The sequence below is a fragment of the Podarcis muralis genome, chromosome 2, assembly GCF_964188315.1.
Source record: "Podarcis muralis chromosome 2, rPodMur119.hap1.1, whole genome shotgun sequence".
NCBI classification, from domain to species: Eukaryota; Metazoa; Chordata; class Lepidosauria; order Squamata; family Lacertidae; genus Podarcis; species Podarcis muralis.
Window position 1 is genome coordinate 49,596,440 of NC_135656.1, and position 14,137 is coordinate 49,610,576.

Below are 14,137 nucleotides of genomic sequence, written 5' to 3' on the forward strand. Positions count from 1 at the left end.
TTGATTGCTCCCCTGCTCCCCTGTTCTTTAATTCAACATTACACATAGATGTAATGGGAAGCGCCACAGGGAAGGTAAACTATAGGAGGGCCATATCTCAGTGGTAGAGCATCTGCTTTGCATGCAAAAGGTCCCTAGTTCAATCCTTAGCATTTCCAGGTAGACCAGGGAATGTCCACTGCCTAATACTCTAGAGAGCCACTGAGACCCTCTCCATCCTCTGCACTTAGTTTGCTTGTAGATTCCATTTTATATTACTATATTAATTGGATATGCATATTTGGATCACCATGGTCACAGTAGGTTAATGTCATTTGGAATAATACGGCATAATAATATGCTTATTAATTAAGAAGCCTTCAGTAGGAGAGAAGGTACCTCATCTTGGAAAGGGAATGAGAGCAGTCAATCCTAATTGACTCCTTGTGTACTAATGAAGTCACGCACAGGTCAAAGCAAAATTCTCATGCTGGCATTTGTGTCTGCATTGCAGCCCAAGTTGTTTACAGTGTATCACAGTCCAGAAGCAGGGCCTTGAATGGAAGAAAAAAAAACACAGATGGCTGGCAGTATATAGCACTGGATGATATGCAAGTTTGCATAGTAACATGTATAAAACAGGAGAAAATGCATAGCATCCAGAGCATGCTATGGTAATTGGTTTTGGCCATAGACACTGGTACATTTGCACTCATTTAAACATGTTTTTATTATGTTCCAGGGACTTAACTATGCATTTACAGTACAAGGCCATTTCCATTTTTGTTACCTCCTGCTCTCTCTCTCTCTGACCTAAACTTCAGTTGAATCCTTGGGGTGGGGAGGCATTCCCAAGTCACCAGAATGGTATTCCACAGTCCCATCTCTCTTCACCCAGGCAAGCAAGGGGCTTTATTACAGTCCAAAACAACATTCCATCCAAGCCAAAGAACTGCAGTGGTGTGTAGACAGTTGTGTGGCCTAATGGGAGGTGCTGGCTGGAGAGAATCCTGAGGATCATACAGGGAGGGCTGGAGGGCCATATTTGCTCTCTCCCACCACCCACTTGAAGTTCCTTACCCTGGTATATAATATATATTTAAATGTAAAGGCAGCAACTTCATGTCAAGCAATGGCACAGGTCTATACATAGATTTTAGTTCAACAAACTGAGTCATATATATTTACAGTAAGTATATGAAATGGGAAATGGCTTTTAGCTTATAGTTTGATGAAATGAACTTGATTAATTGCAAATGATGATTTACATGACTAGGATCCAGTTGACACTTTAGATCCTATGCAAATTTGGGATAGTTGTGCAACCTCAAGGCTTACTGCCTTGTTCCATTGCTGCTTGCAGGCTACAACATGGATTCGTCCATAGTCAACTTAAGGTTTATTTATGGATCTTTGGGGGGAAATCCATCTCTACCGGTCCTCCAGGCCTGGCAGAGCTGTTTGTGTATGCAATATAAATATGCACGGTTTATTTTCTCATTGCTTCCAGGATGACAATATCATGAGATCCTTACAGCTTTTTGAAAATGTCATGTAACAGCAAGCTGAGGAACAGCATAGGAATCTGAGACTTTATATGTAATGAGACCCTGAAGAAAATGAGTCAAGATTTTTCTCCCTGCCACCTTTTTTGATGAAAGCTTTTTACTACTTGGACATACTCAGCGTGCAAGGATTTTATATGCCATCGCAAACTGAGCTGTGTCTCTGAATGCAACAAACTCCATCTCGCCTCCCTCAAGAGACACTGATTAGAATTTATTTCATTTGGAAGCATGCTAATAAAACCTGACCAGAGAGACCTGCTGCTTAAAGTTTAATGAATTATTGAAGTTTAAATGATTAAAACAATATTCAAGTTTCTGTTAGCTAATCACAAAAGTTCTGCTGCTTTTGCTCTAGCAAGCTGGATTGCATATGGTACCACAGCATCAGTAGCTTGCTATACATCTGTTGTAAGCAGAAACTCTTTTTGTATCATCACAGGACAAACAGTTGTGCTTATATTTTGCTTTGACAGTGGGATATGTGCTAGAAAAACTCATGCTAGTTTTGCAAATGGACACAAATCTAACATGGTAAACGGCCAGCAAGATTAATTTAGGTCCTGTCTTGATGATCAGTTTGTAGTCAACAAAAGCAAAGGAAATGCTTCCTGTTCAGAGACAGATACTGCATTTCCCCAGAACTTAAAAAGGCAACAGACTGCTGCTAGGGAAATGATTTATTTCCCCCACTGGCAAAGCTGTTGTAAGCTGGAGGGCTTTCAGCAGTTGGCTGTTTCCTAGTGTCCATGGTATCAATAATAAAAAGTGATGCAACTCCATCCTCACCACATAGCCATTTGATATAGCAACTCTAACACCAATGCTCTGCCTGCAAAGAGGGGACTCGCTGAGAGCTGGAACTGACTCTTCCTAAGACAAAGCTTGGGGAAGCCTCTTGTCACGTTTTACCACCAACACCTCCATAGCAAGTCTTCCCACTTTGCCACAAGGTAGCACTCCAAATCAGCTATGCTGGTGGAGGCTGATGAGTGTTGTAGTCCAAAATATCTGGTGGGCACTAGGTTAGGGAAAGCTGTTTCGGATGAACTTGGTGATGTGGGAAGAAGGTGAAATTCAAAGGCGTGTGCACGGACACGTATTTGCCTTGGAACTGCCAGTTGTTATGGGAGCCCTCCTCCTTCAGGCTGTGTTCTCTTTCCCACGCAATAGGACACAAATTATCCAGCATGGGAATAGTACCAGCAATGCCACTTCTACAACTGCCCACTCCCATTGTACTACAATCCCATATATGGATTGTTTTGTGCTCTACTGCCTCTGGACTGAGATCTGAAGGATTATTTCACAATGCCAAGAATGCAGTTGAGGAGTGCTTGCAGCTGATTGTCTTGACATGTCCAACTCATAACTTACTTCCCTTCTGTTCTTAAAAACTCATACTTGTGTCCCCTGCCGTCGCTCTGACTGACTCCAGTGAAGTTTCTCATTGTGCATACAAGTGAATGAAATTCCTCATAGTTCATCTGAGCCGAGAGAATCAGATAAAAGCAGAGTTTACTTTTGCAGGCAAAATCTGAAGCATATTCTACAAAATATACTGAGCTTTGATAAGTTTCCCTCATTGCTTTCATCGTTTTGAAAGGTGCACAGTCCAAGGCCAAAGCTTCCATAGCGTTTAAAGGGCTGGAATATTAAAAGTCATAAGTTTTTTCCCATTCATTCTCCCTAGTGCACACTGCAGTGAAATGTGGGATCAGCAGACAGTGCTGGACATTGTTTTGCACCGTACCGATTTAACATGGAATGCTAACAGCCCACCAAGTAGTCCCTACCCACCACTCGGGCCCCACTCAGCCCCACTGAAATGAACTGGGATCATGCACAGTTTCCCTGTGTATTGTGCCTAGTTTTCAAGCACAAAAGCAAGCACGATGCTCTGTGTGCACTAAAACATGCACCATTTGACCATTTAAAGTAGCTGGAGTCCTGAGCCAATATGAAGCACACACTGATTTCACTGAGGCTGGGAGCACTAGCTTGCAAAACAATGAGGTTGTTTAAGAGCAAGATAAAGAGCAGGGGGATTTTGAAGTATTTTAAACCAATTTAATGGTTTTGTTCAAAGCATCTACTTTTAGTGGGGTTGGGGAGTTTTTTTGGGGGGGGGGGTAATCTGAAACTTCTATTGGAAGAAAATGACAATAGTTGTAAAGTAAAATTTTATGGTGACTATTTCAAGATTTTACAGTATTTCCAATTATACACACCATTCATATTACATGTCCCAAATCCAGCTAAAGTTATCTGTGTGGTGTAAGGCACAATCATATGTATATTTTCTTGGGAGTAAGCCCATTGAGTTCCAGTGGAGTTTAGTCTGATATAACGTGTTTAGGATTGCAGCCTAAGGTGACAATCCTGAACAACTTGCTTGGAAGTAAATTCTGTTGAGACCATTGGACCTTACTTCCAAGTAAACCTGGTTAAGATTTAAGCCCCATTTGCCTTCAGTATTACTTAGTCATGGCTAACTTTACCTGGACTGGGATGAGAACAGTTTCTCCACACAACTGTAACCATTTGGTTTGGTAGGAAGTTGCAGTCACTGCCTGTGCCTTCTACAAGCCCAAAGAGCTCCTGCCAGTACATTTAGTACAAGAGGAATACACTCTAGAACATGAGGATATTTTGCTTGGGATAGGATCCAACTGTTTGCTATCATGTATAACCCTAGCTGGGTAGTCAGTACTGAAAGAAATAACAGAAAATTAATCTCCATAGTTATACAAGAGCCAGTTCTTCATTTAAGTCCCCATGCTAGAAAAATAAGATGCATGTTTTAAATAATTACTAAATTAGTAAATTTAGAGATTAGTGCCAGGACCTTGTTTGGCTGCCTGCAAGTGCCATGTGTCCTGATTTGCCGCAAGGCCTAGGAAAGTTCGTAGCTAGCCTAGAGAAATTACTGGCTGTGGACAGAAGAAATAAGAAAGGGCAGGAATGTATTGGGTTACACTGCACACACACTGACCATCAGATTTCCAGGAACGTGTTACAGATATTTTTTACAAACAGATTACATGTTGTTGGCAATCAAATATATTTTAAATATGACACCCATAGTTTTATATTTTATAAATCACATTAACTGTAACACCTAAACTTATATAGAAATCAATATAGCTAGTGTAACTGGATTTGTGATGTGACAGGTTTGTTCACAATAAGATATTGTCCTTTAAACCTTGAAAAACTGGTTTGGAATACCCAGCCTCCACTGACTCTCCATTACCTGATTGTTTTCAGTCCTTGCTCCCCATTCCTTAAAAGATCCAGTGGTTTGTATTCCAAACCGTGATCCCTGTATATGTGCAGTATGTACAGAGGCCTGTAGCATCCCTAGTTCAATAGGGAGCTTTGTGTGCAATGTGGTGCTGGTTCCCATCGAAAAGGCCAGGGCCTTTTTTACAAGCTAAAATCCTGGCAACCAGTCCCCTTGCTTTATCTTCCTTGTCAACTAAACTTTTTTTTCCCCATTTTTAAAAAAGAACTATGCATGAAACACTGACTGATTTGCCCACTCTCCACTAGTTGGAAGTGACTCATAGTGTTTTCCATTTTATGATGTGGAAGAGACTGTAGGTTTGGAATGTGGGGAAAACTCAACTTCTGCTTTAATTATTATTTATTATTGTTGCAGGATGAAGTAAATCTCCTGAGCCTCTTCTCCCAGGATGGAGACCATGTGGTCATCCCAGATGTTGTTGGACTGCAGCTCCCATAATTCCTGACCGTTAGCCATCCTGGCCAGGACTGATAGAAGTTGGAATCCAATAGTATCTGGAGAACCACATGTTTCCATCCCTTCTCTAGTCCAGTTCCCTAGTTCCCTATTCTAAAATGGGGTGTACGAATTACCAAAATATCATATAACATCTTTTTATAGCAGGTTTTCCTCAAATGTTTTGAATGGGGGATTTTCTCACAAAGCCAATTTCAGCTTCAGAAAAAGGGCTTTCCTTAGGACCATGGTAGATGTCAAGTCTACTTTTGCCCCAACACCTACTTCTAAACTTACTGTACCTATGAAGCACCCCAGCTAGTTGGCAGCCATTTCACAAGCCGATAAATGCACAGCACCAGCCTGCACAGCTCTCTCTCTCTTTGTGTGTAAAAGTCTGAGGGTTGAGGCACTAATTCAACTGTGACATTTTTAAAAGAACTAAGAGGGCATCTTAGTTTTCCTGTTAAAACTGCTTCTGGGAGACTGACTCTACCTACTTCAGCACCTCCCTCCATTGGATCCTCACCTACCACCCAAATTAGGGGTACTGCAATCCCCCAAATTTGAAAATTGTACTGATTGAATGATAAAATAAGTCTAAATCTGTAAACAATAGTAGTTCAGCTAAGTCTACACCCACCACACACACACACAATGTAAATTAAAACTTGTGTTATTTGTGCTTACCACCTTCTGAGTCCACTTTAAGTGTTTGGTAAAGTAGACTAAGGTTTGTGGGAGCGCATGGCATTATTAGGCTACTTGGAGCACAATGCTATGCATGTTTCCTCAGTATCAGGGGTGTCTTTAGCATATGTGGCGCCGGGATGCAAAAAACGGGGGGGGGGGGCAGGCCAAAGTTGTTGAGGTTTTGTAGGGAGGCAGCTCAGAGTTGTTGAGCTTTTTGGGGGGCACACAACTGTCCCATGCTCCTGCAGGAGGAAAGCAAACCCCACAGCTTGGGAGGGAAGCTACGTGCCTTGTGTGAGCAGTGTACGTACGCTGGGTGGGCCTCTCAACAGCCCACCAATCCCAGGCACCCAGGAGGGCGGAGCCGGCCAGCTGCCTCAGTGCCCACAGCAGAAAAGCCTGCTGCACTCTGACGGGCTCTGTGCCGCTCAGCAGCGGCTGTCGGCTGGCCTGGCTCTTCAATCCCGGACTCCAAATCTCGGCCACGGACTCCAGGCCTGGCGCCCCTGAGAGCCCGCACCCCTAGCACCTATGGGTAAGCAGGCCCTGCTCAGAATTAAGTCCCATTGTGTTCAGTGGGACATTCTCTGGGGTGAGTATGCACAGGATTGCAGTCATTAGTGCATATGCTTTTTCATGCACTGGAACTAATGCTATAAAATGGAAGTTAATGTATGTAACCAGCAAAAATGAGGACAATGTTGAACTTTGGCACAAGCACTAGGAATGAGGCTGTGGTGTCCTGTCCTTTCCCTTCCCTGCAGTGATCAGTCTATTAGCACTACCACAGTGTTTCTCCTGGCTAAAAACTAACCCAACCCAACTCCAAATACAGTATTTTGCCAATTAAGTTAATTTGCTCAATTTTGTTAGCTTGTTCAACATGTTATGCCACAAGGAAGCTCTTGCAAGTCAAAGGGAGCTGCCATGGATAGAGGTTACATGTGGCATGGCCACCCAATAGCACAGTGGTTCTGCTCCTGCTCCTCTTGACATCAGTGACAAAAACTCAGTGACTCCAGTAGACTTTTGTGGGACAAAATTGATGGTTCAAATGGAATAAATGTCTCCCATCTGCAATTAAGGTTACTAGTGGCCATGGTAGCAGGAACTTACCATGTTGCATTTTTACTTTTTATTTTATTTTAAGGTATACTGTAAAAAGAGACTGAAGCCATTCTCTCCCTTGTTACTATCGCTTAACTGTGATGATGCCAGGGTCCTTAATAATCCTGTCTTGTTTGTTGGCTTGTTTTCCATCTGAACCCTTTTATTGTGTTGAAGAAGGTCTCACCCATGGACTGAACCTGTGAATAGAGCATGCAGCCTGACTATTAAGTAAAGAAAACAGAAAAAAGTATCATTCGTGGTAATGCCATTTATTATCAGGAAATGGGCTCATGGGAATGAGTGCAAATCAGCCAAAAGTATGCAGTACACCAGAGGAGAAAAAGCCAGGCATCGGCATAAAACTATTACTGAACTCCATGTTCAAAAGTGCTTTAAAAAAGCTTAACTTGGTCTGGATCATCCCAGTCTTTGCAAACATTCTGGAGCTCAATAGCCTGATCATTTTTCATAATTGCAATATTCATGGCAATGACTTGATAATAAGAGAAAATACTGTGATAAATTGGTTTTGCATCATCCTGAATTTTACCAGCATTATGTAGAATGTAGTTCTTGGGCTAGGTTTCTAAGTTTTAAAATGTCAATGTTCTCCACTGTACAAATCTGCTCATAACTGTAGTTGTTTCAGCAATGTCCAAAATGTTTGTCTGCCCAATAGTAAAGAGTTATTACAATTGTGTCAGAAGTACCTTTTTCCAAATGTTGTTTATATGCATTTCAGCAGTTCATTAAAAAACCAGAAAGGACAATGATGATGATGCAAAAAATAAAAATAAATCAATGTATCTGCTACTGTTGATGTTAAGTTTTCCTGTTACTCATTGCGATCCCATGAGTAACCCTGAATAATGCTGATTGTAAGATTTCACAGGTGATTTACTAAATGTTCAGTTGGAATGACAGATTAATGGCATCCCTGAAAGTTTGTCATGCTACAAACAAACAAACAAAAAGCATCTCTAACTTGTTGACATAAGAAATATGATTCATAAGAGTGCAGTGGTGTTACAGCTTTTTCCTTCCATAGCTTTTAAGCACATCAGAAAATTAACAAAATTTCATGGTAAGTAAAGCCATTCTGTTGAAGCAGCAATGCATAGCTTCACTTTCACAAATATTATGATCAAACAGCAATTTGTATAATATTTTGTTGAACATTTTCAAAGATTTTGGTTTTAATAATAAAAAATATAATATGTACATAAGGTGATGCACATGTCTATTTTTGTGACTAATCAGGCCTGACTTCGCTTGAAAAATGGGGGCAAGACCACAGCAATCTCTTCTGGGAAACTGGGACTACTCAGATGCTCACTGAGCAAGGATGACACTGCAGGGTTAAGAAAGAATGAACCACAGAATTTAATGCAGTGGAATGCCTGTAAGGCCAAGTAGGCTGGTGTCTTAACTACATGATTCCAGAAGAGAGGAGTAGTACTACTAGAAATCTAGACATGGGTAGTCCTCTTTTGACTCAACCCTATGCATGTTTACTCCAAAGCAAGTGTCAAAGTGTTCAGCAGGAATTATTTCATGGTTAAATGTGCTCATGATTGCGTCCAGGCAGAGGAATCTTAACTGCTGGTCGTGGGGAGAAGGGGGAATCCAGCTCCATGGAGCCTTCCACTACACCTACTGAAAGTGCAACAGGGTACACACTACCATGGCAGCATTCCCGCCAGTAGCAGCCAGCAAGCACAAGGCTGGAGCAGGATCAGCAATGGATCTGCCAGATCTAATGCCAATTCATTTCCTGGTGAGAGGCCCATTCCAGAACCCTCTGCTATGCTAGTTGAGAGCTGGTGCAGCAAATAATAATTAACTGCCTACAAACCTTCTGCCCTGGCCAAGAGCAGCTGATGGGGCTACAGATTTGGTCCCTTCCTCACTTTTGAATTGCTGTCTTATTATTGTCTTCAGGCACCTAAGTGCTCACTACATCTCTTAGAAATTTCATTCCAGCTTTTGTGGCATTGCTGTTACTGAAGCACCCAGCCTCTTTTGTTATCCTGAGTAATACCCTTCAGTATCTTGACTCCCAAAGCATCACTCTTCAGGCAGCTGTATAAAATCAAGGGTCTTCCACATACAACAGAGAAAATGATCATTAGTATACTGATCTTCTTCTATTGGAAGTGGGCTCATCTTCATTGCCTATGAGATGGAAGGACACCAGATATTTCTAATTTATCTCTAGACAATGTGAGAACGCCTTTGCATATGGTAAAGACATCCCCACCCCATCAGTGCCCCCTTGGTGTGTACACAAACCGAAACAAATCTAATACTAATGAACCCCTACTGATGTGAACAGCTATGGGGGGCAAGGGAGGTGTGAATTAGAAATGGCTTAAGGACTCTGGTTGATGTGAAGCTATTTTAAGAAACAATGCATCGAACCGTACTCTTTTATAGAAAAATATGGGATTCCTATGCATTTTGGATTACCTCATATAAACATGGATTATAAACCCAGCACTGGAAATTCAGTGGGTGCCCAGTAAATGGGAGTGTGGACACAGCTTTAGCCATAGCTGCCACCTAGGCAACTGTAGGTAATGACAGATGAAGCACCCAAAATTGCACACCCTGTATCTAAAGAGGGAGTGCAGCCCTACCCAATCCAGGCTGCATGCTTAATCCTTTGTTATCCCTCCCAAAAACTCATTGCTTCAATCTTAGCTGAATTAGTTGTTGTCTTCCCTGCCTGCATTCTGTCCCTCACCATTTATGATAACAGTTCAGGGTGTCGTCTTCCTAATAAAACCTACATGCAAATAGGGGAAGGAGGGATTAGCACACACAGCTCCACCACACAAAAACCAACAAATCATGGGGAATGAAGATGCGAAGCAAGGATTTTCCTCTACTCACACCCTGCATAATCAAGTTTACAAATCACACAGTGAGCCTCCATGCACACAGGAAGCTCTGCACTTCATGCCTTCACCATTCATGAGTTGAAGGGCACCAGGAATCATGGCGGAAGTGAAGCTTAGCACATTCACCCCCACTCTCCCTCCCTTTTACACAGAACCTTTACAGAGCTCCTGGTATCTGATCAAAGTGAGAGAGAAAATTTCATTCCAAATCCAATTCACCTAGAGATTTCAGATAGATGTTAAAAAGTATGGGTTGAGACCCTGTGGCACCAAACATTATAAACTAGAGAGTACAGTGGACGCTCAGGTTGCGAACATTATCTGTGTGGGAAGCACGTCTGCAACCTGCAGCGCCACGTCTGTACATGTGCGGGTTGCGATTTGGCACTTCTGCGCATGCACTGAAACCCGGAAGTAACCCGTTCCAGTACTTCCGGGTTTGGTGCAGTGCGCAACCCGAAACGTCTGTAACCTGAGATATGACTGTATAGAGAAGCACAACAATCCTCCTGCAGTATCTTCTGGGACCTGCCCATGAAGCACAACCGAGTCCACTTATGTATAGTACCCACCATCCTGATCCCTGCAAGCCAGCTTAGAAGGCTACCATGCTTTGTCTTAACAAATCATAGAATTTTAGAGCTGGAAGGGACCCTAAGGGTCATCTAGTCCAGGGGTGCGGTGGGGGACACACATCAGGCATTTGTAATGTGCACATGTACATTCAATACAGCCCACTTCTTAGCACTGGAACTGAGCGCCTACCCAAAAGGCCACCTAGCAGGGGAAATGGCAATACAGTTTTAAACTGGCCAGGATGCAGCTCTATTCTATATCCAAGTCTTAAAGAGTTCCAGGTTTTCACTTCTGGATTTACAAAGATCCCAGGATTTCCTTTGCTTTGGGCACCACAGTGTGGCTACTTTAGGCATTGCTGCTAAAAAAATCCCCGAAGCTCTGTTCTGGTAGATTTTCTCACAGAATATATTCCTTACTACCAGCCTGCTGATGACAATATTCATTTGGAAGGGCAGCCTCCTTGATCCAGTGTTACCCAAAACTAGAGAGAACAACTTCCAAGCATCACGTCTGTGTGCCTTCCATTTATGTCAGCATAGCTTGCTATTATGAGTCGGGACAGGTAAGTATTCTGATTCAGTTTGCATTTATAACCTAATCTGCACCTTCCAAAACAATACGTGAACTGAAACAAAGCCCATGCTTTGAAAGTTGCACTTCTCCAAATTTTGCATTGCCAATTATGAGCCAAGAGGCCTTGGGGGTACTATCTGCAATATGGGGATAGTGTCCTAATTTTAGAGTATTTTGGACAGTCTTTCTTGCATCCAAGAGTAAATCTAATCAGTACATAGACAGGTGGAAACTACATTTGCATTAGCCACTAGTCATAGCAGTAAGATAAAATATACTGGGGATAGAACTAAATAGTTAGCTATACAAAATACATTCCGGAGATTTATATCAATACAAATGACAAAACTTATACATGATCAGTACATAATTGCTCAGCAGATTCTTTACCAGTACACCCATAAAGAAAATTCTCGATACATCATATGAATTAAAAAAATATTCATTAATGGCTGGAGCAACATTCCCTGAATGCCAGCCAAAAGCAGACCCAACCCCTTCCTCCGGATATGGGCAGGAAAGAGTGAATGAATCACCACCTATGGTAGAAAAGGCATTTCAGAAACAAAAGAGGGAGAAATTGCTCAGCCACAGTACACGTTCCACATTTTTCACCAGCGCCATTTTCTCATCCTCTGCCAACGCCACTGGAATTGTTGCGCTCTCAGGTATGTGGTTTGTGGTGCAGTTGTGGGTAACTGGAAGCTAGGAGATTAAATTAAAGCTGAAGCTTTCATTCTCGCGTATCCATGGTTAAATCTATATTTTAAGCGGTAGTGTCAATTATAAGTTGTGACGAGTCCTCTGTTGCAAGGGATCTTTAAAGTAAGTGCATTTTGCGTATGAGAGGAGGGCCAATGTTAATCTTGTGGACTTGGTTCAGGTTCTTTCTAAAGACTGAAGAAACGGTTTTTCACTGGTTTTTCAGGAGTCCTTTTCTCATGTGGCATGCTTGCTCCAGCGGTGTTCTCCATTGGCAGATATAATTTTGTTTGTGGCTCAACAAAGGTATTAAAGGAAGGAAGACATATTTGTCTTGCTTCTACTCCTTCTACTTAATTCATTAGATTAAGACCTTGATTTAAATGCCACCTGAAGCTCCAACTCAAAAACAGATCAAAAGCTTTACACATACGATGTGCTGTGGAAAATCCAAGTTTTTCCTTCCTGCGCCAACAAAAAATGCTAACACACATATCATATTTTTCGCTCGATAACACGCACCTGACCATAACACACACATAGTTTTTAGAGGAAAACAAGAAAAAAAATCTGAATGAAACAGTGGATGTATCATTTTTGTGCTTCATGCTGTGGCCACAGACATGTGATTTGACGGTGAGTTTGGGGTAGCCCAATGCAAAGATCCTGAGGATCCATGTGGATCCGTGCTTTGTAACCACGTTTTTGCACCATTGCAGCCCTGTTTTTGCATCAGATCATTGCTATGTGATCTGATGGTGAATTTGGGGTGACCCAATGCAAAGATCCTGAGGATCCATGTGGATCCGTGCTTTGTAACCACGTTTTAAGTGGGGAGGAGAGGAAAAACATAGAAGGGACAAGGAGCAACGAGAGGGGTGTGCGGAGAAGCAGCTGGCTAAGAATGCAGGAGAGGGGTTTTACCGGAGGGAGGAAAGGAAGGCAAAAGTTCCCACCCACCCACCCACCCAAGCCAGACAGCTCTCTCTCTCTCTCTCTCTCTCTCTCTCTCTCTCCCACCTGCATGTTGCCTGCGAGTCCCTAGGAATTAGAAGGAAGGACGCTCTGCTTTCCCCTCTGCTTGCCTGGAGGAGAGGGGTTTTCTCTGCTCTTTGTTCCGTTTGAGCAAACACAGTAACGAAACAGAAAAGGGTGGGCAGTAAGACCCTGAGGCAGAATGCAGGAAAGCAGCAGCTTCCTCTTTTCAAGGCTTCCCTTCTCCAGACGATTTGATATTTGCCTGATTTTTGCCTTTACTCGCACCAGTCGGCTCCAGGGACCACACATTCACTCAGTAACACGCACATACATTTCCCCTTACTTTTTAGGAGAAAAAAATCTGCGTGTTATAGAGGGGAAAATACGGTAGCCCCTTGCCAACAGCTGCTGCAATCAAGCAGCTAGAATGAGGATCACCAGGGGCAGGGGCACTATGAGCAAGGGTTTTGTGGTCCACCAAGTTTAAATCATCCTCCTAGATAAGGGCTGGGAGACAAATGACAATAAACAGTGTTTCACAACTCCAGCCAGGAGGGGAAAGAAAAATGGTGCTGCAGAGCATGCCAAAAGGAAGTAGTCCAAACTTGCTTCCCTTGACTCTGCTCTACGAAGCCATCCCACAAAAGTACAAAAGTACTTTAAAGAGGCCAGAGTTGAGAGAACGGTGGGAGGAAAAGATGAATAAAAGCTACTGAACTTCAGCATTCCTTGTTTTCCCATTGTCATCTCTGGGTTTACTAAAGTAACTTGCTTTTTCCATTAAGCCTTCTGTGCCTACAATAATGGATAGCAGAAGTCTCGCTGTGCCAAATAACTCCAGGTGCCTGCCCCTCCTCCCCACAACTATGGGTGGACTAATCTGTCAACTTCAGTTTCCCCCACTTTCTCATTTTTCCAGTCTTAAGTTCATTTCACTGTTGGATCAATCCATCAACCTCTGATGGGTGATTTAGAAGGATTGGGTCCGTTATCACTTTCGCTTCATGTGTGTGCTAGTATCCGTACTCAGCAGAGTTACATCTCAACGCAGCTCCTTCCTTGGGGTTGAGGTACACACAGTAGGAACAAACACTCATGGACGCCATAAAGATTCAGTCAAGTGTAGAGGCTTACTTGACAGGCATAGAAGCATATTGGTAGCAGGTTTCCGGCTGACGTCATGATTTATGGTGGTTGAGCTCTACTGCCCTCCGGGGCAGTGGAGTTGTTCAGGCAGGGGAAAACCAGGATTTATTAGGTAAATTTCCTGGCAATGCTCCTCAGTGGGTTTAGGGGAGTTCACTGCATCC

The 14,137-nt window shown here is 42.7% G+C and overlaps 1 protein-coding gene across 9 annotated transcripts in view; it reads left to right on the forward strand.

Annotated features, from left to right (window-relative positions):
- The window catches only part of KCNIP1 (potassium voltage-gated channel interacting protein 1), a 477,263-nt gene extending 468,945 nt beyond the window's left edge, over window positions 1-8,318 (forward strand). For all 9 annotated transcript variants that reach the window (XM_077924437.1, XM_077924438.1, XM_028717513.2 and 6 more), the window contains one exon: window positions 1,490-8,318. In XM_077924437.1, the coding sequence (XP_077780563.1) occupies window positions 1,490-1,537 (48 nt within the window). In that variant the 3' untranslated portion in view covers window positions 1,538-8,318. The remainder of the gene's footprint in view (window positions 1-1,489) is intronic.
- The last annotated feature ends 5,819 nt before the right edge of the window (window positions 8,319-14,137 follow it).